General features: G+C 43.5%; 1 protein-coding gene across 1 annotated transcript in view; it reads right to left on the bottom strand.

Annotated features, from left to right (window-relative positions):
* KCTD19 (potassium channel tetramerization domain containing 19) overlaps positions 1 to 26,284 on the bottom strand; it is a 37,835-nt gene extending 11,551 nt beyond the window's left edge. The window contains exons 1-9 of the mRNA XM_060254050.1: positions 25,990 to 26,284; positions 24,481 to 24,631; positions 22,509 to 22,700; positions 21,295 to 21,426; positions 20,740 to 20,953; positions 17,473 to 17,633; positions 15,427 to 15,530; positions 13,059 to 13,201; positions 11,483 to 11,566 (exon numbers count right to left, since the gene is read on the bottom strand). Of these exons, the coding sequence (XP_060110033.1) occupies positions 11,483 to 11,566; positions 13,059 to 13,201; positions 15,427 to 15,530; positions 17,473 to 17,633; positions 20,740 to 20,953; positions 21,295 to 21,426; positions 22,509 to 22,700; positions 24,481 to 24,553 (1,103 nt within the window). The 5' untranslated portion in view covers positions 24,554 to 24,631; positions 25,990 to 26,284. The remainder of the gene's footprint in view (positions 1 to 11,482; positions 11,567 to 13,058; positions 13,202 to 15,426; positions 15,531 to 17,472; positions 17,634 to 20,739; positions 20,954 to 21,294; positions 21,427 to 22,508; positions 22,701 to 24,480; positions 24,632 to 25,989) is intronic.
* Between the last annotated feature and the right edge of the window lie 1,198 nt (positions 26,285 to 27,482).

The raw sequence follows: 27,482 nt of genomic DNA, 5'->3' as shown, positions 1-27,482 counted from the left end.
ATTACTAATAAGTTAAATTCAATGAATTAATTTTTCAATTTCAATTTTATAATTTCTATTAATTTTAACTACAAAAAGAAAAAGCATGAGCACAAGTACAGAAGCATAAAGAGGGAAGGGGAAATACAGAGTGGGAGATCAGAAACAAAGAAAGCTGCAAATATATCAGTTACATTTTTACTTCAAAACAAAATACCTAATCCTGTCTACCTGCAAGTATTCAGTTTTCCCCTTATATTCTACCGTCTCCATTTTCCATTGTACACTTTTTACTAAACTATTACTTAAAATACAAGTCTGAACTATTCTTCTTCAGCAAACATAGATATATTAAAAAAAAGTCACCAAGGTCTCAACACAGAACTAACTGGATAAGCTTAACCATATTAAAAATACAAACTGAGTTGTTATTTTAACAATGTCATCATTTAGATAGGCATATAAACAAACATTTCTTTATCCTTCTAACTTACATATTTTAAATGGATAGAGAAAAAGATCAAATTTAAAATAACGTAAAAAGTGGAGAGATAAGAAAAATAGTAAACAAGGAGCATATTAGTTTATCTATCTCAATATAAGCAGTTTCTCCAAACAAACATATTAAGAGCAGCTTAACTTGCACCTCCAACTTCACCAATGATGGCTTTTCTAGGGCAAAACTGGTTTACACCGGGGAGAGATCTAGTGGCATATAAAAATTGGAGAGAATCTATTAACAATGAAGTTTATTGGCTTGCTTGATATGTACATATTCTATTACTGATAAAATCTTTATAATGGTTATTAAGATAACTAGTATGTTATGCTGGATGTTTTAAGATGGCTTGGAATTCATTGTTTAAAGGTATAACATTAGAGTTTAAGTTTGATGTTACAAAAAGAAAGGATTACTATACCAAACATTAATTTCTTTATTATGTACCCAAATTTAATTAAAGAGTGAGGAAGGGGGAGCGCTTGAGTTATGCTAGATTGGAACAATATTGAATAAGTGCCTCCTAAACAAGAATTAGTTTCCGGCTAGGGACAGTTGGTGGTTTTTGTCCTTATAAATTCTTCCTAAGGGAAGAGAGAGGAAGCTTTCCTTCTAGATACTAAGAGGGGTGTTTTGGTGAAAATTGTTATATATAGTTGGTAATTTTTTATGGTTATTGTTATTGGTTGTTTTAGGGAAGGAAGTAATGACAGGTACCTATAAGGTATTTTCATAGAACTGCAGAGGCTTTAAAAACCCAATTAAACAAAAAAGGATTGCTAAATTGTTAAAGAGGGAAAAACCGAATGTTATATGCTTACAAGAAACGCATGCTAAAAAGGTCAAAACACGATTGCTAAACTTAAGTTGGATATCGCAGTCTTACTATGCGAATGGATCTTCCAAAGCTAGGGGAGTAGCTATTTTGTTTTCTAGATCAGCTCCATTTCATTGCTTACAGACCAAAATTGATCCTAATGGGAGATTTGTTTTTGTATCTGGAACACTAGATGGCCATGAAATCACAGTAGCTTCAATTTATGCTCCAAATGTAGGACAGACTCAATTTTTAAAATCAACATTGCTAGAGCTTCAATCATTTCAAAGGGGGGAACTTATTATTGGTTGTGATTTAAATAGTATTGCTAACTTTTCTCTTGATACATCCTTTAGAAAATGTAAGGAAAGCAAATCAGCTCCAGATTCAGATCTAGGAAAACTTCTAACAGCATTTAATCTAACCGATGTCTGGAGGGCGCAGAACCCAGGGGTTCGTGAGTATACATACAATTCACCAGTCCATGATACATACACTAGAATTGACTTCATTATAGCTTCAGCATCATTTATTAATAATATGGGTTCTGTAGAAATCGGTTCCAGGACCATATCAGACCATTCATGGATAACAGGTTTTTTTATTTTATCTCCTGACTTGGGAGAAAAACCTTCATGGACTTTAAATAAAATATTACTGAGTAAAGAATCTATTTGCACGTAAATTGAAAAAGACATTAAAGAATATTTTTTATTTAATAAAGATTGCAGGGTATTGCAGGAAAAGGTATGGGAGGCCTTTAAAGCTACTTTAAGAGGTAGTCTTATTTCTTTAGCTTCAGCCTGCAAGAAAGAAAAGGACAAAAAAAAAATCAGATATTATTTTGGAAATTCGAAGGTTAGAAAAAAAGCACATGAAGTATGGAGGTAAACGTACCCTACAGAAATTAAATATGGCTAGATCTAAACTGAAACTTTTGGACACTAACACTATCCAAAAAGATGCTTTATACAACAGAGATACATTACTAAAACACCAAATTTTTAAAGCTACTGAAATATAGAACACAGAAGAAGAAATCTAGCAATTTAATATTCTCTATTAAAAACCGTCAGAACTTTTCTGAAAACTCCACAAAAGGTTTAGTAGAGGTATTTGTGGACTATTATAGACATCTATATTCCTCTACTAACACTAAACTGAAGGACACAATAAATTATAAAACGAAATTATCGAACGACCATCAAGAATTACTAAATAAACCAGTTACAGTAACAGAGATAGAGAAAACGTTATCATCAATTAAGAATAATAAAGCATCAGGAAGGGACGGATATCCTATAAAATTTTACAAAAAATTCAAAGACATCCTAACACAACCACTAGTGGATTTATGTAATCACGTAATGGACATGGGTAGAATTCCTCCAACATGGGTGGAGGCTAGAATGATAGTTCTCCCTAAGCCAGGGAAAGATAAAGAGTACCCAGCATCATACCTACCAATTTCTGTATTCAATCATGACTTTAAAATATTTGCAACGCTTCTAGCTAATAGATTGGGTGCAGTAATTGATCGGTACGTACATACGGAACAAACAGGATTTATTCCGGGTCGCTCCCTGGCAGACAATGTAAGGAAAACTTTAAATCTCATAACTCATTGTAGGCACCAGAGCATACCATCTGTCATACTGTCTTTAGACGCAGACAAGGCGTTTGATAGGGTGGAACCAATATATTTGCAAACCCTATTGGAAAATGTGAATTTCGGCCCTAAATTTCCACAGTCGTTGGCAGCAATATACCAAAAACCGACAGCAAGAATCAGTATTAATGGTTATAATTCAAAGGATTTCCCCCTACACAGAGGCACTAGACAGGGTTGTCCCCTGTCTCCTTATCTATTTGCGTTATCATTAATGTGTAATTTTAAACTGGAATGTTTTTAAGGTTAAATGCTGTTTTTAATACCTATTGTATAATTTATTGTATTGATATGTTGTTAGCCGCCCTGAGCCTGCCTCGGTGGGGAGGGCGGGTTATAAATAAAACGTTATTATTAAAAATGTTATTAAAAATTTATTATTAGAACCGCTATCATTTGCAATTAGATCAAACAACCAAATTCAGGAAATAGAAATACACAAAAATACCTTTACAGCTAGTTTCTTTGCTGACGATGAGTGTTTTATTTAACAAATCCAGTCTCCTCACTTCAAAAGGTGATAAGGGAAATAGATGAGTTTAGTCTATGTTCTGGTTTTGTGATTAACTACAACAAATCAGAATTATATTCCATATATTTGGAAAATGGGGGATATAATTCTAGAGAAAACATTTCTAAGTCCTTTCCCTTTAAATGGGTAAAGGACAAATGGAGACATCTGGGAATAATAGTTCCTAATAGGTTGAAAGACCTATTTGGTTATAACTTTAGCCCTATACTGGAAGAAGGACGGTCGTGCATTCTGGCTTGGGAAAAATTCTCATTCTCGTTAACTGAGAGAGTGGACCTGATAAAAACGTTTTTATTTCGAAAATTATTATTTCTTTTTCAAAATATACCAATATCATTACCGGATATTTTAAAAAATGGCAAAGAATGACCAATTCATTTATCTGGGCAGGGGGGGGGGGAGCAAGAATTTCCAGACAACTTAGCAAAACCCTCTAAAAATGGAGGCCTAGACCTTCCTGATATTTATAATTACTATTTGGCATCTAATTTAAGGCATATAGTCACCTATGCTAGCACATCTCAGTAAACTTCATGGGAATTTATAGAGCAAGCTTCTCTGGCATAATCTAGCCTACATGAAGCCTTGTGGAATGATAGCAAAGATAGAAAGTGGCAGGAGTTTCGCAATCCGTACTTAGAGTTCACGCTGAAAAAACAGGTTGCTTACCTGTAACTGATGATCTTCGAGTGGTCATCTGTGCAGTCACACACATGGGTCTTGCCGCAGGCAACGGATCCATACCTCGGAGCTCCAATAGCTCGTTTATAACGTCTTTTGGCGCGCTTTCCTCCCGCCCTGGGGAGCAGGCAGCGACTGCGCATGCCTGGAGCGGGGGGAGAGCGCCAATTCCACTCAGTTTCTTCCAGCCGCCACTGGCAGTGAGACTAGAAAAGTTTAAGCAAGAAGTACCAAAGGCCAGCAGCGGGGAAGGCTGGGTGGGCGTGTGTGACTGCACAGATGACCACTCGAAGATCATCAGTTACAGGTAAGCAACCTGTTTATCTTCTTCGTGGTCTCTGTGCAGTCCCACACATGGGTGACTAGCCAGCTAAGTGTCCTGGAGGAGGGTGCTGGAAAAGAAAGAAGTTAGTCACATGGCCAACAACAAAGATTGTACGACATAGGAATATAAGCGGCTGCACTCACCCCTCATCTCAGTGAAAGATGGATCTGAGGACCGCTTGGCCGAAGGAGGTGTCACGTCTCGCACGAACGTCCAACGCATAATGGGAGACGAACGTGGAAGGAGAGGACCACGATGCAGCAGCACAGATGTCCTCTAGGGAGACGCCGTGCAGGAAAGCCGAAGACGTCGAGACCGCTCTAGTAGAGTGAGCCTTAAGGCCTTCGGGCAGAGGCTGTTTAGCCAGTTCGTAGCACAGCGTAATGGCACTAACTACCCATTTAGATAGTCTCTGGGTAGAAATTTTGTGTCCCTTGCAAGGGTTTCCGTATGCCACAAACAGATTAGGGTCCTTACGGAAGAGCCGTGTACGATCAAGGTAGAAAGATAAAGCCCTTCTTGCATCCAAAGAATGCAAGGCCCGTTGTCCGTGGTCGGTTGGATTGGGGAAAAAGGTTGGTAGAGAGGTTGAAGTCGATAAGTGGAACTGGGAGACAACTTTAGGAAGGAATGCAGGGTCTGGTCTCAGAACAACTTTTTCCTTGTGGAAAATGGTGTAAGGAGGATCGTGGCGGAAGGCGCATAAGTCACTTGCCCATTTGCCAGAGGTAAGGGCAATCAGCAATGCTGTCTTCCAGGAAAGAAGGTTGAGGTCTATGGTAGCCATAGGTTCAAATGGTGCTTTCATAAGCGAGGAAAGAACTAGGGATAAACTCCAAGTTGGAACAAGGGGTTTAACGGGTGGATTGAGGTGCAACATGCCCTTGAGAAAAGACTTGGACAAGGCATGAGAAAAAACTGTTTTACCGTCTACCGGATTGTGGAACGCAGAGATGGCAGACAGATGAACTTTCAGGGATGAGTAACAGAGTCCTGATTTCTGTAGAGAAAGTAAATACTCTAGGATCATATTGAGAGGTACTGACTCTGGAGGTATATGGTTAGCAGTCGCGAATGAACAGAAGCGCTTCCATTTACGTTGGTACGAAAGCCTCGTGGAGGGCTTCCTCGCGTTGAGAATAATGTGGGCTACCTCTGCGGAGAGGCAGGAGGTCGAATTCTCCAGGCCGTTAAGGCCAGTACCTGAGGATTGTGGTGCAGTATCTGACCATTGGCTTGGGACAGAAGGTCGCTCACAAGAGGGAGGCGACGGTAGGTGTGATGAGATAACTGGAGAAGTCTCGTGAACCACAGTTGCCGTGGCCACCAAGGGGCTACCAGGATGCAGTCCGTGCCGTCTCGTGCGATCTTCATCAGTACCCGAGTCAGTAGAGGGGTTGGTGGGAAGATGTAGTGAAGAGGGCCCGTCCAGCTGTGAAGGAAGGCGTCGTTCCCCCTTCTCGAAAAATAGCGTGGGCATTTGGCATTGTCCCTGGAAGCAAAGGCATCCACCATGGGTGTTCCGAAACATCTGAAAATGCGTTGAAGGTAGGTCGGATTGAGGGACCACTCGTGGTCGTCCAAGCGAAACCTGCTCAGAGAGTCGGCCAGAACATTGTCGACACCTGGGAGGTGAACGGCGGTCAAGTAAATGTTGTGCTTCAGACACCATTCCCAAAGCAAAACGGCTATACGGCAAAGCCGGAGAGACCTGGTTCCTCCCTGCTTGTTGATATAATAGACGGTTGCCATGTTGTCCGTTGAAATCTGAACATGCCTTCCGTTGATCAGCGGGAGAAATGATAAGAGGGCCCTGTGCACAGCAATCAGTTCTAAGCAGTTTATGTGCATGGCCCTCTCGGAGGGAGTCCAAAGGCCTCTGACGGTCTTGTCCTCTAAGTGGGCTCCCCATCCCCACTTTGAGGCGTCCGTTGTCACAACAGCCACTGGAGGCGTCGGTAGAAACGGCATGCCCGCGAGGAGATTGCTGGGTACAGTCCACCACGTGAGGGATGAAAGTGCTCTCTGGGGAACCGTAAGACACTCTGCGGTTGCAACTGAGGATGGTAGGCTCTTACAAACCAAAGCTGTAGTAGTCGCATCCGTAGCTTGGCAAAGTGGATGACGGAAGTCGTGGCGGCCATGAGGCCCAGCAAGCGTTGGATTGTGAACGCAGACTGGCAAGGCTGTCGTTGAATTGACCTGGCTAAGGTGATGATAGTGATTGCTCGATCCTCAGGGAGGAAAGCACGGTGGAGAGAAGTGCGGAGGAGAGCCCCTATAAACTTGATGTCCTGAGTAGGCTCGAGATGGGATTTGGATGTGTTCACACAAAGCCCCAGGGAATTGAGAAGAGAGAGCGTAGTGTTGATATTGCTCTGCAAACGACGTTGAGTCGGTGCTATGAGAAGCCAGTCGTCAATATATGGGAAGACTGTGATGTCTCGAAGCCTGAGGGCCGCTGCCACCACCGCCATACACTTGGTGAATACCCTTGGCGCGGTGGAGAGGCCAAAGGGCAGGGATACGTACTGGAAGTGGTCTTGTCCCATGGCGAATCACAGATACTTCCGATGATGAGGTCGGATTGTCACATGGAAGTAAGCGTCCTGAAGATCTAGGGAAGCCATCCAGGAATTCCTGGGAATAAGAGGCAGGATGGCCTGTAGGGAGATCATTCTGAACTTCCTGTATTCGATGAACTTGTTTAGCTTCCGAAGATCTAGGATTGGGCGCTTTCCTCCATCCCTTTTGGGGACCAGGAAGTATCTTGAGTAGAATCCCGTCCCTCGATGTTGGGGAGGAACGGGTTCTATGGCATTCTTCTGGAGCAAGTCCAGAATTTCCTGATGGAGGAGTGCAGATGGAGGGGTAGCTATGAAGTGGTGGTGGTGTGGTGGCGAAACGAACTCTATTGCGTAACCTAGACGCACGATGGTAAGAACCCAAGAGTCGGTGGTGATGGAACTCCAGCTTGGGTAAAAGGGAGATAGTCTGGTATGCCTGTTGGGAGAGTCAAAGAGACTGCTTGCCTGTCTGGGATTGCTTCTTAGAAGGTTGAGCCCGTGGCCTCTGATGAAAGGGCTGCTTTGGGAGAGGTTTCCTTTTCCAGAAATCCTGGGACTTAGGAGACCGTTGACGGCGCTGAAAGGATGGCTTCCACGGTCTTTGCCTATTAGAGGGCAGCGAGGTTGGTTGTGTGACCCCAAGACGTTTCGCTCTCTTGCGGCCGTCATCGACCGATGCGAGGACCTCGTCCGTGGACGCATGGAATAGCCCCAGACCATCGAAAGGGAGGTCTTCTATACGCTGCTTGATGTCTGGCTGTAAGTTCGTTGAGCGCAGCCAGGCGTGGCAACGTAGGGCCACCGAAGTTGCGAAGACTCGGGAGGAACAGGAAACCGCATGGCGGATAGAATTTATTTGTTGTTTTGAGACACGGGAGAGCTCAGAGACGAGAGCCGAGACAGCTTTTTGAGATGAGTCAGGCATGGATGTGATGTGTGGGGTGATCTGGTTTGCCAAGTTGAAGGAGTAAGCCGCAAAATAGGCTGTAATTGTTCAACTTAGAGTTGGTTGAAGAGAAGCTATAGATTTTCTTAGCCAGAGTGTCCAATTTTCGGCCCTCGCGGTCCGGAGGAACGGGGTGGCGAGATTGTTTGTTCTTGGTGGCGGAATGGACAACAATAGAGTTGGGTGCCGGGTGGGAGGCGAGGAATTTGCAGTCAGCTGCGTGCACCCTATAAAGAGAATCCAGGCGTCGGGAAAGAGTAGGGATCGAGGCCGGCTTCTCCCAGGCCTCCCGAAGACCTTCAAAGTGTACAGGAAGCATAGGAAGCGTAGAGCTATCCGGGAAGTCTGTGCGAACCAGGTCATGTACCACATCCGAGACCTTAGGTGAATCAGAGGACATGGGGATGTTCAGTGCGGAAGCCATAGTTGTGATCAAATTAAGGTAAGCCTTAGAGCTATCGGATGGTGAGAGCCTAGGAGGTTGGTCCGATGAAGGCGAGGCTGGAGCCTCCTCGGAGTCAGAGTGGTCAGAGGTGTCTCTATCTGAAGTCGAGACGGGGTGTTGAGGTGACTTGGGCTCGACAGGTGAAGGGTCCCGAGGACGCTTTAGCGGTGAAATAGGCGGTTTGGAAACCGATGCGGATGCTGTCCTGGGAGAATCTCGGTTCCGAGTAAGGACAGGAGGCTGCAGAACGTTGTGGGATCCCGGTACAGTATGGGAGCCGAAGTCGTCTCGGGTCCGAGGAGCTGCTGCATCATCTCGGGTGCGAGGGGTTGCTTCTTCTCGAGGAGAGTAGTAGTGATGGTGATAATCATCATAGCAACCGGGAGACAGATGGATGGAGAACGGTCCCGTCGATAGCCACGATGGTAGTCACCATACCGGGACCGTGAGCGATCGCGGCGACGGTCACGGTGGTCATCTCGATGCGGAGAGTTGAGGCGATCTCGGATCGGAGATCTTGGACGGAGCGGAGACCGCGAGCGAGAGCGGAGCCGCGGGGATCGAGATCGGAGTCGATGAGACGAGACCTGGGTAGAAGACTCCTTAAGCAATGGAGTTGTAATATCCTTAAGCACTGGTGTTGTAATGTCGAGGAAGGATTCGGGTCGAAAAGGTGGAGGCTCGGACTCGAGAATATCGATAGGAGGGAGACTGTGTACCGAGGGCGATCTAGAGCCAATCGGGATCACTTCAATAGAAGGCTGAGTGAGGCGGGGCATTTCCGAGATGACATCGGAAGGAGCCGAGAGTTCGATTGGTAAGATCGGATTCGAGTGAGAAATCACGGAAGGAGCCGACTGCGCAGAAGCCGATTGCGCAGCTGTCGAAGCCGATTGTGCAGCCGTAGCCAGGGCGGAAGTGCTGGAAGCCGACGGATCGCGGCGCTCACGCACGGGCGCGATGGCGGAGTTAGAAGCCGACGGGTCGTGGTGCTTCTTAGGCGCCGAAGTGGTCGGGCTGCAAGTTTCCGGACTCGAGCGGTGCGGCTTCGACAGGCTCGATTCGCCGTGACGGGCCTTTTTAGGCGTCTTATGCCCCTCAGAGTGCTTAGAAGCCTTTTTGTCGGACTTATGCTTCCTAGGTGCGATAGGAAGGGCCGAAGCTGCCGAATCTCCCACTCTTAATGGGGGAGGCGGCGGATCTGAGGTAGACATCGCGCGGAGAGAAGACTCCATGAGGAAACTACGAAGACGAGCTGCTCTGTTTTTGTGCGCCTGCTTACCGAAGCAAGCGCAGTGGTGGCAGGTGTCAACTCTGTGGGATTCCCCCAAGCAAAATAGGCAGAGCGAGTGACCGTCAGAGGACGGAATTTTAGAAGCACACTGCCTACACCTTTTAAAGGTGATTTTCCCTTCCATCCGTTCCGGACAGGGGAAGAGAGGGAAGGGAGAGAAGGGGTTGGGGGGGGGGAAGTAGAAAGAGAGCAAAAGCGCAAAAGCGGGTTCTACTTTTTTTTTTTTTAATATATAGAGTATTAGGACGAAGGAGAGAGTAAGTAGTAAGAAAAAGGAGAGATAGTACGATACCAAGAGACGAGCCAGAGGAGGAACGCAACGAGGTAGGTGTTGTCCGGGCGGCGGAAGGGAAGAAACTGAGTGGAATTGGCGCTCTCCCCCCGCTCCAGGCATGCGCAGTCGCTGCCTGCTCCCCAGGGCGGGAGGAAAGCGCGCCAAAAGACGTTGTAAACGAGCTATTGGAGCTCCAAGGTATGGATCCGTTGCCTGCGGCAAGACCCATGTGTGGGACTGCACAGAGACCACAAAGAAGATCTATGGGATAAAGTGAGAGGTCAACTTGCACCTCCAACATCACCAATGATGGCTTTTCTAGGGCAAAACTGGTTTACACCGGGGAGAGATCTAGTGGCATATAAAAATTGGAGAGATAAAAACTTTTTTAGAATTAGTGGTTTAATAATTAAAGGTAAACTAGGTACGAAAGAACAACTGGAAAGTAAACACCACATTATTAACCCATGGTTACAGTATTTCCAGATTCATAAGGCATTCAACCAGATAATTCCACTTATTAGTAGAACAAAAAAACTGAATGCTTTTGAAAAAGTGTTAAAAAAGAATCGCTCAAATACTAAAGGCCTAATCTCCATCATATATAAAATATTGATGGAAAAATTGTGGAAAAGTCCCACTTCCCAGCAGCATGCATGGTAAAGAGACTGCGGCACTCAATTTTCAGAGGAGCAATGGGATCTAATCTGGAATACTCCTGCTCTAAAAAGCAGAGCAATAAATATATGCACTCAACAATTCAAAATAGTTTCCCGTTGGTATTTGACTCCGGAAAAAATGTTTAAAAGCAAACTACGAAATAATGCTCTATGTTGGAAAGGGTGTGGGATGGAGGGTAACTTTATGCACTGTTGGTGGTCTTGTCCCAAAATAATGAATTTTTGGTCTATAATAGTGGCCAAAATCATGGAAATATTAGGTATGATGGTACCTTTGAAACCAAAAGTAATTCTACTAAATTTGTGGCCTGAAAGATGGTCTACCCCCCTACGATTGGATCTTATCTCTATGTTGCTGCTGGCGGGTAAAAACTTGATAGTTCAACTATGGAAGAGCAATAGGGTCCCGTCGGTGGAGGATTAGAGTAAGAAAATTAGGGATATAATAATACAAGATAAGATCTCTACACAATTACTACTTATGGAAATGCCAGCTTTTAAAAATAATATAATAGAAAAATGGTTCCCTTATTTGGAATATATTAACTCTAAGGCCTCTGAAAGTGAACAGTTACCTCCTGAAATGTTGGATTTCTTTGTTATTTAGGAAACAGAACCTGGATGTAAGTAATGGTTGGAATATAACTGTAAATGCAGGACTTGATAAGTATTGTATGTTATTTTAAGGTTTGTAATGGAATGTTTCATTTTGGTTACAATAAAATGTTAAAATGTTTTAAAAAGGGAAAAAATAAAACCTAGACTCTTCTTTACCTGTATGTGTCACACTGGGAAAGGGCTTCCACAAGAGAAGGGATCTGATACTCTACCACTTCCTGGCACAGAAGAGGCCATTCTCTAGGAAATAAAATCCAAAGGTTATTCAGATCAGCTGTAAATAAACTGTTCCCCAAAAAGTGCATTTTATGTCTTGGTTATACATGTGAATAAAAAATATATCAAATACAGACAGATTATTTAAGCTGGGTGTGGGTAAAGCCATCTTCTGGTTAGAGAATCTTTCAAGAGCTAGGGAGATGGTCTAGGAAGCCTCCAGTGAAAATACTCCTGTAGTGTGTGAGTGAGAAAGAGCCTTGCAGGAGGTTCCCAACTCCCCCTACATCACCGGTGCAGTAACATTACCCAGAAATGATGTCATCGCACTGGTGACGTCGCATGGCAGCCACTCTAGGCATTTCCAGGAAAACTCTATGGTTTTCCCCGGACACTCTAGCCAGTTCAGAGGGAAAACTCTATGGTACAATAGGTACCATAGAGTTTTCTCCTCTCAAATGGCTAGTGTCTGAGAAAACCATAGAGTTTTCCCAGAAACACCTAGAGTGTCTGCGCACGATGTTGCTGGCGTGATGACGACACTTCTGGGTGATGTCATTGTGGCGCATACGTGCAAAGCTCGTGCACAAAAGTCCCCCACTGGAGAACGCAAGGGATTTGGCAACCCTATGGTTAAGGGGCTGGTCCCAGCAAATATCCGGCCTCACCTCCTAGATCAGGGGTGTCCGACTCATTCGTTATGAGGGCCGAATTTGACATAAACAAGACCTTTTTGGGCCAGGCCATATTGAACTGAGCCATGTGTGTACCTATTTAAGATTAGGTAGCAGAGACATAAACTTTATAAAGGACAGACAAACACAATTAAAGGTGTTTTTTTTAAACTTAAAACATTAGCACTCATTGGTCTTAAAAGTGCTTTCTTTGTAGCTCTCCCATGGGATCCAAGGAACTGGGCAGAGGAAGCTCTGGCTCTTTCCTTCCTTCCCCAGGGGATGAGGAGGGGGAGGAGCCTCAGCCAGTAGAAGGAAGAGAGGCTTGGCTCAGTAGCTCTGCTGTGCGATTGAGAGAGCCTGGCAAAGCAAGCTATCTCGCCTCCCCTTCCTCCCCAAGGGAGGAGCCTCAGCCAATGGAGAAAATAGAGGTATTGCTCTGTATTTCTTGTGTGATTGAGCAAGCCTGGCAATGCAAGCTGTGATGCAGAAGGAAGCAAGAGAGTGGAAGAAGGAAGCAGATAACAACCAGTTGCTTGGGGGCCTGACTGGAACCTCCAGGGGCCTGATTTGGCCCTTGGGCTGCATGTTTGACACTCCTGACCTAGATGATCTTGTCTGGCTTATCACATTTTTTTCTGGTGATGACAGATAAGCATTTTATAGGTTGAGCCATTGAGGCTAAGATTGCTGCAGTACTTGACCCCACAAAATCCAGCAGCTGCTCATTTTCTAAGCTTAGCCTCTGTGTTTCCAGAAAGATCTCCTGATATGGTTCTCCTGAGCAAATAAATGCTCTGTCAACATATTGGAAAGTAGCCCAAGGGATCATTTCTACTCACTTAAATTCTGAGGGCAAGAAGAGCTTGCCAAGCCTAAGGAAGTTGAGGATGTGTCGAAACATTTGTCCATCTCCATAGATGAAGAGACTCTGACCATGAACAATCCAATATGCTTTATTGTAATTCAACAGTAGCTCTGGAAACTGGTGGAAAACAAAAACAAGACCTTTAGGAAGAAACTTTCAAACTAGCCACTTTCCTACCAGCTTCACCCTCCATCGCCACAATGAAGCAATTCTTCTCTTAGACAACAGAAATTAATGGTAGCTGAAGGATTAAAGCATTCTGATTTGGAACCACCCAGTGTGTCAGGTGTCTATCAACACCATAATCACTTTGCAGAGGCTGCCACGTTGCTTCTGTCCACAGTTGCACTCCATCATGATATTCTCATGATGAGAGGGGTAGTGATTGCCATATTGCTCCCAAGGTATAACAGTATATACTGTAATGTAAAAAGTTAAAAAAAACCCACACAGAACAAACAACAAGCTATTTGTACTGGACCGAGTTCTCCTCTTTTTCCTCACTAAAGGGGGGGGGGATTTCCCTAAAATGCTCACCAAAAAAAGGGGGGGCAGAGTTCTTCCTTTGAACCTTCCTAAGACTTCTTCCATCCTACCTCAGGGAATCTAGCCAAACCACACAATACCATTTTCTCACAAGATGACTCTTGTTTTCTAAACTCAGCTTGTTTTCCCTGCAGTCATGCATTAACTGCCAGAATGTCATTTTAAGGATCAGGGAGATCCTTTTTGGGCTTGGGGAGGAGGGGCTCCTGTCTTCTCCATGCACTTTTCAGATAATGACCGCACCCTGGGAGTTATTTACGTAACAGCAGCACTTGAAATAACCCATGTGCTGCTCCAGCTGTCAATAATTCCTCTAGGGGGTTGTTTCAGTGTCCAAAAACAGCCTGAGGGGAAGGTGGGAGCGCTGTTCCCTCCCTAGCAGTAGTTCAGACCAGAAATTCCTACATCTGATATGTGCCTACAGTAAAAACAAGTTGGGTTCGGGAAACCCAGAGTCACATAGTAGAGGAACAATTTGATAGGGTTACCAGGTCTGGCTCAAGAAATATCTGGGGACTTTGTGGGTGGAGCCCGGAGCCAGGATGTGAAAAACACGATTGAACTCTGAAAGGAGTTATGGTAATCACATTTAAGGGGATCGCATGCCTTTTAAATGCCTTCACTCCATTTGGAAATAATGAGGGATAGGGGCACCTCCTTTGGGGGCTCATAGAATTGGACCCCTGGTCCAATCTTTTTGAAACATGGGGAGTGTTTTGAGGAGAGGCACCAGATGCTGCTGAAAATTTGGTGCCTCTGCCTCAAAAAAACAGCCGCCCCCCAAGCCCCAGATCAATTCTCCATTATACTCTATGGGAATTGGTCTCCATAGAGTATAATGGCTGGTGTCACAGGAGAAATCCTTTCGCTCTTTTGCCTACCACACTAACACATAAACACACGTGCTAGCCTGGCACACTAAAGGCCAGATTTCTTTAAAAGTCAATCTACAACCCTTTGCCTGTCCTTCTAGGTGGTTTTAGATTAACCTCTGAGCGTTCAAGGAATGGTCAATAAGCATTTATCAGACCAAACCATAATTTTGTTTTTTTACACAGATTTTCAGAATTCATTTATGCAACAAGGGCTATAAGGAAAGCGACAATGATCAAGCTAAAATAAGGCAACTTCAGCTGCTCCTTAGAATGCACAGTAGGGAAGGGTATTTGATTGTCTCTCAATAAAACAAAAAATTAGTTTCTATTGCCCTGACCAGGATAGTCCAGGCAAGCCCAATCTCATCAGATGTCGTACTGCAGTCCTAAACTCTGCTCATGACCTGAGTTCGATCCCCGGCGGAAGCTGGGTTTTCAGGTAGCCGGCTCGAGGTTGACTCAGCCTTCCATCCTTCCAAGGTCAGTAAAATGACTACCTAGCTTGCTGGGGGGGAAGTGTAGATGACTGGGGAAGGCAATGGCAAACCACCCTGTAAAAAGTCTGCCATTAAAGCAACGTCACCCCAGAGTCGGAAACAGCCTTTCCTTTCTACTGTTTTGGTCTGCACTAGAAAAGCTAGATTCAAGTCCAGTAGCACCTCAGAGACCAACAAGATTTTCAGGGTATGAACTTCCAAAAGTCAATGCTCCCTTTGTCAGACAGCACCACCACAAAAAATAATAATAATAATCCCTGCAAACTGAAAAGTAGAGTGCTTTTCTGCAATATGCCAGTTTCCAAAGCAAGTGACATTTCTGATGTGGGAAACTATATTATTCTAAACAAATGAACAAGCCATAAAGTTCATGAACATGAGGCGAGCTACAAAAAGATTCTGTGAACTTACTGAAGAACTGTACCTTCAATAATGTTTGCAAGTATGTCGCATACCAGTGGCTTCCCACATACACTTTGACAATGTGATGGAGTGAAAAGACCTCAATTTCTGCTGTCCAGTCTGCATCTACAAGACACAATTCCAAATTGTATAGAACAGAATGTGACATGCATTAAACCTTTGACAATCCACAGGGGTTGTCAGGAAACAGGAGTATGGTCAACATCCTGATCCAAATTGTTAGGGAATTCTGTTTGAAATTCTATTTCTTTCTCAAACAGTGCGATGGATCACTGGATCAAATAATCATTGAGAGGCATTTAACAAATTTATTTCTACAGGGAAAGGGTACTGGGAGGTGAAAATAACAAACACTATAGAACTACATGCTTACAATAGAAGATCATGTGCTTAATGGAAGCTATTTCCTCCTTCTTCTTGACCTCTCTGCCTGAACAAAGGAAGTCACCTGACTAACTGACCAAACAGACAAAACAGGGTTTCCCCGCTTCTAGACCTTGATTGACAGCAGTCAGTATCTTCTTCCCAAGTCATGCAGACAACAGGGAATCAGGCACAGTGTTAACCCTATCATGGCTGGAACTTTAGAACATTGCAAAGGACATACAAAACAGATACATATTTCCAACACAAATAACTTCTTACTGCTGGAATTTCTTGGACAATGTTTTTTCCACATAAAGAGCAACAGAGAAACTGCAGACTTGTACCATCACTTCCTGCTCTTGCCTCTCCTTTACTTCCACATTTGGCCTTTTCATTATCACTCTTAAGACTTAGGTCCCGATAATCACCAATGCTCAATCAGTCCATGAGGAATTCCATCTCTGAAAGGCTTGAGAGCAGATATATGTTTGTGTACATGCCACCATCACCACATACTGAATAATGTATCCATTCAGGACCACTGCTATAAATACTGGGGGGAAAGTGACATTTGCAATGCCAGGCCAACATCCAAGTTCCAACGCAGGCTGAAGTTTAACGAACAGAAGCTGCAGATTCAGCTAAAAAGCTGCAGATTTAGATAAACTGAATCCACTGTAAGCTGTGTAAGCAAAAGAGAGATGCAAGTAAGTGGATTCTTGGCAGGCTGTATCTGTACATTTCTTGTACCAAACATTCACCATGTATTCTTAATGGCAGCTCTTAATAACTTGAAATCCTGTTGTTGTTGTTTTCTGTGTTTCTTGGTGGTGGTGAAAAGTGTCATCAAGAAGCAGTTGTCTTATGGTAGCCCCTTGGGGTTTTTAGGACAGCAGAGGGGGTTTGCCATTGCTCTAGACCCTGGACTTTCTCAACAGTGTCCCATGCAAGTACTAACCAGGGTCAACCTTGCTTAGCTTCCAAGATCTGATAAAATTGGACTAGCCTAGTCCATCCAGGTCAGAGCAAGTCTCTTCTCCAATTAGATGTGGAAGCTATCCTAGAGCTTGTACATCTGACAATGGGGAAAGCATGACAAAGCTTCACTTTGGATATTATGGAGAAATATATAAGTTTAAGGAAGTTCTTTTCTTCTCCCATAAATGACCAAATTCACTTTAAGAGATGCACTTTTGTTTGGGGTGGGAGTACGTTTGTAAGTGCAGCGGTATATTCTTGCAAATACTTCAGAGTGGAAAATCAACCATTTTAAATTAAAAGTTTATACTATGCCTCCCAATGGAGTTCAGTAGCTGCTGGTTTATTAAATGCCAAGAATGTAGAAGAAGAAGAATGTGTCTCCCTGTAGTCCCATAAGCACTTTCCATATTCTTGTGGAATTCTGCAGTAAGTGACTCTAAAGCTATAATTGTAACATTCTGAACATAATCTATTATCTAGAATTGCAATGGTATTTCTTACACAGTCATCAGAAACATTTGTACTGACACACCAGTTGGGAACAAACAGTAGTTTGTAACAGCCCCTGATTCAAACAGACAGGTCCTTACTCGACCCTTTTGTTGAAGCTGGCAGCCACTATTCAATATTGTTCATGAGTCATGGCTCAAAGCTCATACAGTTAAAAGTCAAGAGAAAAGGCTCAGAGCAACTGGCTTACATTTTCCCATGGTATCTCTAGGTGTCTTTTGTTTTAGATATGTTTTCAAAGCATCCTTCATGGGCTGATAAGTGATGTCCATTTGATCCAAATAGGAGCAGAGTTCAAGAAGCTCAGACATACTCCGGGTCAGAGGGAGCTTGGAAGTGCCTAACCAATTCCTTTGTACACAAAGAAAAGAATTTTAAAGAGATCAATTATTTCATATATTTATTGCATATTCCTTCTGAAAGCACCCTTTCCTACTGTCTAAGCTATACAGGGACTGTTTCTAAGAAGAGTCCTGCTAGATCAGACCAGTGGTCCATCTAGTCCAGACTTTGGTCTCACACAGTGGCTAACTAGTTCCTCTGAAGGGCTAACAATGGCATAGGGGCTGAGGCTGTCCCCTGATGTTTTTACTAGAAGTACCCTCTCTTATGCTTGAGAATCAGGGTGATGTAGTGATTACAGTGTTGCATTAAGACCTTGGTTACCCATGTTTGAATCCCATCTCATGCCATGGCAGATTGTCAGGTGAAGTTGGGCCCATCACACATCCTCAAGTTCAACCTAACCTACCTCCCGGTCAGAATAAAAGGGAGGAGATGAGAATTATGTAAGCCCTTTTGGGGTCTCCATTGGGAAGAAAGGTAGGGAATAAATAAATTTGGTTGCTGCTGATACTTTTCCATTCATGCGACACTTGAAGTTTCACAAGGCTGAGGTGCCACTCCTATAAAGCATGTCTGGATTTTATTTAATGTGAAAAACTGTTCTGTTTGGACATAATTCCTGATCCTTAGAAAAGCTGCACCAGCAAATGAATGCCAAGTCAACTTGTACATTTCACACTCTTCTACCTTCTTTTCTAACATCTCTTACTCTAACTATTCTCCCTTTTATTCTCCTATGCTGCAGAAACTTCTTCCAATCCTCTTTCCATATCTAGCTAGCATCCTATTTCTCTCACCTTTATCTTTAAAGGTTCTTTTAGTTCTTTCTCAATAGCTTGTCTTTTTGCTCCTATTACTAGATCTTTTTCAATCAAGTTTCTGTTCCTATCAACCCACCTAGCTCACTTGCCTTTTTTATTCCCCATGATCATCTGCTTGATAAATCACTTACAGCACAATGCTCAGAGTATCGATGGGTTTGGAAGGGCTTCACTCTGCTTTGGATGGCACTGTTAGTCACTTTTCTGTTGTTCTTATCTTCCTTTTCTTTTAAGTTAATGATCGTTCTGTTATTCTCTTTGCCTGGATGTGCTAAAGAATTTTTGTGCCTAAAGCTAGATCAAGAAGCTTCCAAACTGAAGCTGTACATAGGCACAGAGTCCTTCAACACAATGCATAGAAACTGTGAAGAAGAACTAGGAAATAAGAAGCAAATCCACTGGCACAGCAGTAGGCAAGGTCCCACAATGAGGCAAGGACAGGCAACCTTATTAAAGTTCCCAGGTCAGCCCCTGCTACTGCATGACTTGGCAGAAGCCCGTTCTGACCATCAGAAGCTGAGAAGTAGCAAAAGGGACCCAGTATTTCCTCTAAGCTGTGCAAGTGGAAAGGAAAGGTCCCCTGTGCAAGCACCAGTCCTTTCTGACTCTGGGGTGACGTTGCTTTCACAACGTTTTTGCAGCAGACTTTTTACTGGGTGCAGGGCTGTCTTAACGCATGGGCCTGATGGGCACCTGCCCATGGGACCCACGAGCATAGGGGCTCCATTCTAATCTGTGTATGATGCAGTACTAATAACCAGGTATTGATAGTTTGTGAATATATGAATGGATAAGCTTTTTATTTGTGCAAGTTGAGAAAATGCTGAATGTCGTCTTGTAGACCTATACAAAGATTCTGATGTGGGACTAAATACTAGACTCTCCCTGCATTGTACAGAAAAATAATTTCTGACAATTTGAAATCTGTATTCCTGAATGTTGAAATTGCACTCAGAATGTTCATGTGCATGATGGTGACTAACAGTATAGGAGAATGTTCTTTTTCAAGACGGAAACTTATAAAAAATCAGCTTCATAGCACAATGGGGCAGCATCATTTGAACTGGCTTTCACTCATGTGCATGGAAAATGACATCCTGAAGACCACTTACTTCAAGCCAATAATAAAGCAATTCTCTGCTAAGAAATGCCACAAATGCTTTTTATAATAAGAAATTCGTAGTAATTTCATACTGTGACATCTAATCTGTATGGCTTACTGAGTATTATTGTGTTTTTCAAGCCTTGTGTATTGTTCAAATGTTTATCATGTTGATTAGTTGTTGCTATGCAGAATGTTTTTAATGTTTCAACACCGATTTTGTTGGAAGTGCCAATAAAATAAATATATACAGTATTTAATTTTATCGACCATTTACGTTTTTATTCCTATGAGTAGTGGTCGTAGGGGCCCAGTACATTGCTTTGCCTGGGGCCCATAATGCTGTTAAGATGGCCCTGACGGGGTGGTTTGCCATTGCCTTCCCCAGTCATCTACACTTTCCCCCCAGCAAGCTGGGTACTCATTTTACTGACCTTGGAAGGATGGAAGGCTGAGTCAACCTCAAGCCAGCTATCTGAAAACCCAGCTTCCACTGGGGATCATGAGCAGAGCTTAGGACCACAGTACTGCAGCTTTAACACTCTGCGGCATGGGGCTCTTGCTGTGCAAGTGAGCAGCCACTAATTAACACAGGAAGCCCCTGCTCAGCAGCAATTTGGAGCCATGCAGGACCTTGCACTGCCCAATGTCCATTTTAAGATTATAGCAGTTACAGGGCTTTTTTCTTGAGCAGGAACGCACAGGAATGCAGTTCCAGCTGGCTTGGAGTCGGGGTGGCAGCAACCTAATGTGCAAATTACGTAGTTCCTGCTGGACTTTTAAAGCCCTGTGTGAAACAATTGTGACATCAGGGGGTGTAGCCTAATATGCAAATGAGTTCCTGCTGGGCTTTTTCCTACAAAAAAAGCCCTGAGCAGTTATGTTCTGCTCAGGCTGTGAACTGCTCTGCTCAGTAGGAGGAAAAAAATCAAGAGGAACATTGAAAGGGACTCTATATTTGCTGAAAGAATAGGACAGCCTAGGGAGGATATGTTTGTGCTGAGTCTGACATTTTATTTATTTCATTTTCTTCTAGGTTCTTCAGTCAAATTTAGTAAGGATCACATTCCATGGTTTTGCTCATTACAGCATCCTACCAGCATCTGAGAGGGAAAGGAAGGATGGACTAATATAAAAAGAATACTCTTTCTAAAAATCAGTGCAACCTAACTTGCAAATAAAGACATACATGACATGTTGAAAGAGAACTCCGTTTCCTGATATGTAGAGCTTGTTCCCATCCAGGGTGTTCTCCACATGGAGCTGTCCCAAAGCTGAATCAGGATATTTGACTAAGAGACCAAGCACCATTGGATACAAGGGGAGGCTAGCTGCTTTCTGCTGCTTTTGTATTGTGCTTTTCACAGAGCCTTGCGAACGGGGAGTTCCCTCTGGGTGGGCCTCTGGAAGACAAAGGCATGGATGGCAACAAACAGACAAAGGCAACAACAAACAACAAAGAATTCTGATCAGGGAAGACTTGAGCTTGAATCACACTGCATTTTTCCACTGGTTAAGTGGAGTGGGATGGAGACTGGAAGCTTCTTTTCCTCTCACAGTGCTCTTTTGCAAGGCCAAGTGACTGAGCAGTTTTTAGGGGAGTTCTCCCCAATTTGTGTCTGACTGTGAGTCCAGTCATACCCCCATGACTCAGCATATTAGATGTATCATGTAGCGTGGCCCAAAGAGGTTCCTTCTTTACTTGGAAAGGTGGTTTACACTGAAAATGTAAAAAGAATTGCACCTGGTTGACTCCTATAGATCTTCATTGCTTCCATAAGCTCAGGGATTCCCAATGCTTCAGCTTCAGCTTCCAGAGCTTCCATGTTGGAGAAGTTGTCAGGCAAAATAATCTTCCCTGAACGTAGAAAATTAGCTTGGGGGGGGGGGGAGGTTTAAGAGAGAGAGAGAGAGAGAAATAATCATAGTGAAACAAAGAAGAGTTGGTTTTTATAACCCACTTTTCTCCACCCTAAGGAGTTTCAAAGCACCTTCCAATCACCTTTCCTTCCTCTCTCCACAACAATCACCTTGTGAGGTAGATAGGGTTGCCAATCCCCAGTTGGGGGCGGGGGATCCCCCAGTTTGGAGGTCCTTCAGGGTTATCAGAAAGTGGGGTGGGAGGAGGGAAATGTCTGCTGGGCACTCCATTATACCCTATGGAGACTGATTCCCATAGGGTATAATGGAGAATTGATCTGTATGTATCTGGGGCTCTGGGGGGGCTGTTTTTTGAGGTAGAGGCACCAAATTTTCAGCATAACATCTGGTCCCTCTCCTCAAAACACCCCCCTCAAGTTTCAAAACAAGTGGACCAAGCGATCCAATCCTATGAGCCTCAAAAGAAGGTGCCTCTATTCTTCATTATTTCCAAATGGAGGAAAGGCATTTAAAAGCCAATGGAATTGCCAGAACTCCCTTCAGAGCTCAATTGTGCTTGTCACAACCTGACTCCTGGTTCCACCCTCAAAGTCCCCAGATATTTCTTGAGTTGGTCTTGGCAACCCTAGTCACCAGGGCTTTTTTTGTAGCAGGATCTCCTTTGCAAATTAGGTCGCACACCCCTGATGTAGCCAATCCTTCATGAGCTTACAGGGCTCTTAGTACAGGGCCTACTGTAAGCTCCAGGAGAAGGATGTATAGCAAAACTGATGAAAAGAGCTGACAAGTCACAACCAACTTATGACAACCCTTCATTGGGTTTTCGAGGCAAGAAATGAACAGCAGCAGTTTGCCTCCGAGTACCAACTCTGAACTTCATTAGCGGTCTCCCATCCAAGTGCTAACTAGGGCCAAACCTGCTTAAGCTAGTGAAATCTGATGAGATAAAGCAAAACTGGGCCATCTAGGTCACAACAATAAAAATATCAATATTTAAAAGTGAGGGGGGAATATGGTCTTTTTTCACTGCATCCTGCATTCTTCAACATTCCATGTGTTTCCTAAGGAGAAGTTTACCTATGAAGCGGAACTCACTGCCTTCACATTCTATCAGAACGGAATTGTCAGACAGCCAGAGTAAATTGTCATCATTAACCAGGGAAGGGTATCTTTCAACCAAGCTGAGTGGTAGAAAACAGTAATGCACTTCTTCTTCAGTATCTAATAATGGTGTGTCCATTAATCCAAGAGGAGCTTTCTCATGTAAGCCTAACAGGGGGAAAAAGAACATGTTAGCATGAAACCTGGTCTCTCTGATGGATGACTAGCAATCTGGATTGCATGTTATGGGGCTATCTGTGAAAACAGTTGACTGTGGGGTAGGATTACTCTAACAAAGCTCTGATATATATTTTCTTTGCATTGGTTGCAGGGAAAGCATCACTCAGCTGGTATATGGGTCAGTGGTGGGCGCCCTTTTCAAGATGCCCACATTTTATCCTACCATTCATTTCTGTATGTATTGAGTTATATAGTGCCTTTCCACAAAAGCGCACAAGACTATTTACAATTCTTCTAAAATCACGCTAGCAACAGCATAGCAAAACAATTACAAAAAAATTAGAAGGCAATTATACTACAGGCAGTCAGCAATAGACACATTAATAGTTCAGCTAATGCCTAGATAAAGACTTATTCTGCACCAAAGCAAAATTACATGTAGAAAAGGCACTATTTATAATTTCATGCTCCATATTTGTCTTGTTTCTCCCTATAACAACCCTGCAAGGTTTCTTTCTATAACAATCCTGCAAGATAGACAGCCATTCCTACCTTTTGCAACAGAAAGACCGGCTGAGAGAACATGACCTCTCCAAGCAAGGCCACAGAGTAGCAGGGAGCCTGAACCCAGCTATACAGCCTTGCTCTAACTGCCCCTGAGCTGGCTGCTGGTCCAATCTCTTTAGTATCAAAAGCTTGCTTCAGATGGCCAGCAGAGGAAGTACACCCTGCCTGGAGGGAACCAATGGGAATGGGGGACTAGCTGAAGGGTATACTGAGAGCCAGACTAGAGGCTTAAAACTGCTACCTACAGGCTGGACTTATCGGCCAGAGCAGTTAGCTATTATACAAACTGCCCCCGTCCTGGTTCCTGCTGGTCTTGACCTTATGCCTGATATCCTCTGAATTGTGGTCTTCAAGTTCAGACCATGTGGCTGCCAGGCCCACTGGATTTGCTGCTTATCTCTGATTTTTACCAGCTCTTGGTTTGATGTTGGACCCTTCTATTCTGCCCATACTGTGTCTCTGCTTGATGCATAACTAGTCCAAAGCTGAGCAGGAATAAGGATCTAGCATTCTCATCCATATGATAATTGTTACGGCTGGGCAGGGACTGGCTTTCATGTGACGTCTGGATTGCTGAGGACCAAACCAGTTTGAGTGCCATGGACAAAGCTGGGTAAACTTGGTTTATCAGCAGTGCGGAGTTTGCTGTGTAATTTTAAGTAGATGCAAATTGTCATTACAGAGTTGTCAGATAACGGTGTCAGGTCTGTTAATTTCTCTCCAGGGGACTTTTTAAAAGATTGTGTAAGAAGGTAACAGAACTATGCCAGTCTCAAACATAAACTGATTATGCTGATATACTGCAGATGAATTAAGAAATTTAAACAAGTCTCAAGTCAAGACCAGAGCAGATGCAAAAGAAATACACTGAAATCACTGCAAGGGAAAATTTACTGGCAGGTAATTTGCAATGTATACACACCATTAAATATGCAAAAAGTTTATAATTTACCTGTGGGGTCTATGGTTGTCCTATATCTGTCATTTGTCTGGGGGAGGGAATCTGAGGCTTAAGGAAATTAAATGGCCCTGATATGTTCCAAATCTGCTAACTGGTTGGATTGGAACTCAACCTCAGAATGTTGACCACTGGATCAAATTGACTAAATTTTCAGAAGTTATTGGACATTTTCACTAATGGTAGACAACATGATTTACAATTTTGATCCTGAGCATAGGTGGTTGCCTACAATACATTTACCAGTAAATGCTGGACTTTTCAGAGGAAATTCTGGTGGCTTGCTTATACATTTCCGTGTTCTCCAGTAATTCATAGATGCTCTTTCAGCTATTGGTATATCAGCAGGTCGGATGCGCAAGTTGTGTTTTCCTTCCTTCAAATTGTCCAAAGTCTGTTAGAACAGATAAACATTTCTTTAGCACACATAATGCTCTTAACAGAACAATGAGCTATATGCTATTTTAACAGTGAATTGGTTCTTCAGAGGCATCCTGCACAGCAAGTAAATACAATATTGGTAATGAATGAATGAATATTCTGAGTTTGAAGCCTTCATGTTTGATGATGTGCCTGAAATTTTAGAACTCTTGATCTTAATCTAGAGTTACCAGCTCCTGGTTGAGAAATACATGGAGATTTTGAGGGTGGAGCCTGAGAGGCCATGGCTTGGGGATGGGAGGGCCTTCAGTGTGATATAATGCCACAGTTCACATTCCAAAGCAGGCATTTTCTTCAGGTGAACTGATCATTGTCACCTGGAGGGCAGTTGTAATCCCAGGAGACCTTCAAATACCACCTGGAGATTGATAGCCTATCATAATCAGTCACTACATGTGGAAATTGAGGAAAACCCACAACTCACATGTGATTGCGTTACATCTGACACAAGTCTGGGTCTTCAGGCTCAGACTCAACCTGAATACTCAGTAATGTGTGAAGAGGCGCTACGGCTAGTGCTAACCTCTAAACCATAGCTCACAAGTTGGGGTTGCACTGTGGTTAGGAACCAGGAACTAACCATGATTTGCCAAATCAAAAATTATGATTAGCAAATACCAAGTGAAAGGGAGAACTCTTCTGTGACGGGGGAAGAAGGAAAAGGAGGAAGCATATGACATTACGGGGGTGCTCCTGATCACTGCATCATGGCCATATCAGAACTGAGCTTGGATGTCCAATTTGACCTGTGTTTTCTCCTAATTTGCTGCATGTCACCTTTGCTCCAAGTGAGACCTCTGTTTGAGATCAGAGCTGTCCCATTAACAGGTATGATATTCAGTTGCCACATGAGAAAAATGGCTGCTTTTTGGGCAGCCCAAACTTTCCGAGCAAAGCAGATTAGGGAAAGATTGAAGAAAAGTCACAGAAGTACCAGCAAGTACAGGAATACTATGGGGAAAGAGGTTTTTGACAAAAAAAACCTTCCCAAGATAGTAAACCTGGAGCAGATAACTGGTGTGAAAATAGCAAGAAGATTGGTCAGCAGGTGAAACTTCCTCATACTATGGAGATAAACATGATCTTCCAGCTTCAGATCATCTTTGCAGTTGAAAAGATAGCTAGAAGTTGGCCATACTAATTGGGAAGGAGAGTCTGTGGCCCTAGCTGAGTTGCTACCCTTGTCTGTGGAGCTCAGTACAGAAGATACTGAATTGTGCCATTTGTGTGTTTAGCACAGTCCACCCTGGATTTCCATCAGACTCTGCCACCTCTCTATACTTCGGAGAGCAGCAATAAATTGGTTGTTACCTGCAAAAGAGGTATTAGCTGCAAGAACAGTGCCTGTTCATACAAAAGGTTCAGTTCAGCACAGCTAGAGAAAGACAGTTTGGACGTGTGCAAATAATAATGGACGTGTCTGAAGGTGTATCCATCTCGGTCAATAAATAGTCTTGGGTTTTCATTCTCAGTCAAGGTTGAGGCCTCTTTCCAGAGCAGGGAATCTGGAAACTGGGCCACTTTGCTTTTAGGAACTGAGAAACACCAGCCACCAACATTAAAATGAACGATCTCTTCCTCAGATAATTCATTAATGGTTTCTGGCTCTTCCTAATTGGGGAGGAAAAAAATCAAGTCAATGATGTGTAGAGCAACAATTCCATTTAAAAAACACCAATGAGCCCTGTTACAGTGGGTGCAATTATTATTTATTTAATGTATTTAACTTATATCCCACTCCTTTCCCAGGCAAGCAGGGCAGCTTCCAACAATTAAATATACAATAAAATCAACTTTTAATTACATAAAATATTACAGTTAAATTAAATATTAAAATTTAAATTCTACTATTTTTATAACTTGACAATTTATTATCTCAGATCGTGCCCCAAACAATCTATCACAGGTGGGCAGCTGGAGAGGCAGCCAGGAGGGTGGGAGGCCAACCAATCTCCCTAGCCATCACTGTTCTCAACCATATGCCAAGTGGAACATGTTGGTCTTACAGGCCCTGCAGAACAGAACTAAGTCCCACAGAGCTCGAGTCTCATGGTCCTGGTTGAGGGCAGGGATTACCTGTAGGTTGTTAATAGATGATGAGCATAATACATTTAAAGGGTCTATAGGGAGGGGTGGTCCTGTAGATACGATGGCCCCAGATCATTTAGGGCTTTAATGGTAAGTACTAGAATCTCGAACCTGATTCAGTACTCAATCTGCAGCCAGTGCAGTTGTTGGAACACAGGTTGTATATGTGCTCTCAAAGGGGTCCGTATCTGTGCTGCCACATTCTGGATCAGCTGAAGTTTCCAGAGCAAGTTCAAGGGTAGCCCTTCATAGGGTGTGTTCAATAGTCTAATCTAGAGGTGACCGTTGCATGGATCACTGTGGCCAGGTCGGCATGGGATGGGTGGGGGATCAGTTGCTGCGCTTGTTGAAGATAGAAAAACACTGTCCTGGCCATATTTATGACCTGAGTCTCCAGTGAGAGGGAGGCATCTCGGATCACACCCAGACTCTTGATGGAGGAAGATGGTACTAGCTGTACTCCATTGAAAGTGCGAAGCTGAATTCCTTGACCCAGACCCCCCCCAGCCTAGCTGTCCAGCGGAGCACCAATGAAGGCAACACCTGAGGAGTGCCACATTCTGCCTCCACAGAGCAGCCAGATTGCTTTTTTAGTCCTCTTTTTTTGAAGCCTGCTGTCTGTGTCTGGCTTCTGCTCCTGCTCCAAAAATTGGCCAAAGAGGCTTGATTCCTGAGCAGCTGCCCACAGTTGGAAGAAGGGATGCTCATGATAATCA

This window comes from Heteronotia binoei, chromosome 14 (genome assembly GCF_032191835.1).
Source record: "Heteronotia binoei isolate CCM8104 ecotype False Entrance Well chromosome 14, APGP_CSIRO_Hbin_v1, whole genome shotgun sequence".
Lineage (NCBI taxonomy): Eukaryota > Metazoa > Chordata > Lepidosauria > Squamata > Gekkonidae > Heteronotia > Heteronotia binoei.
This window is presented reverse-complemented; position numbering and strand designations above follow the sequence as displayed.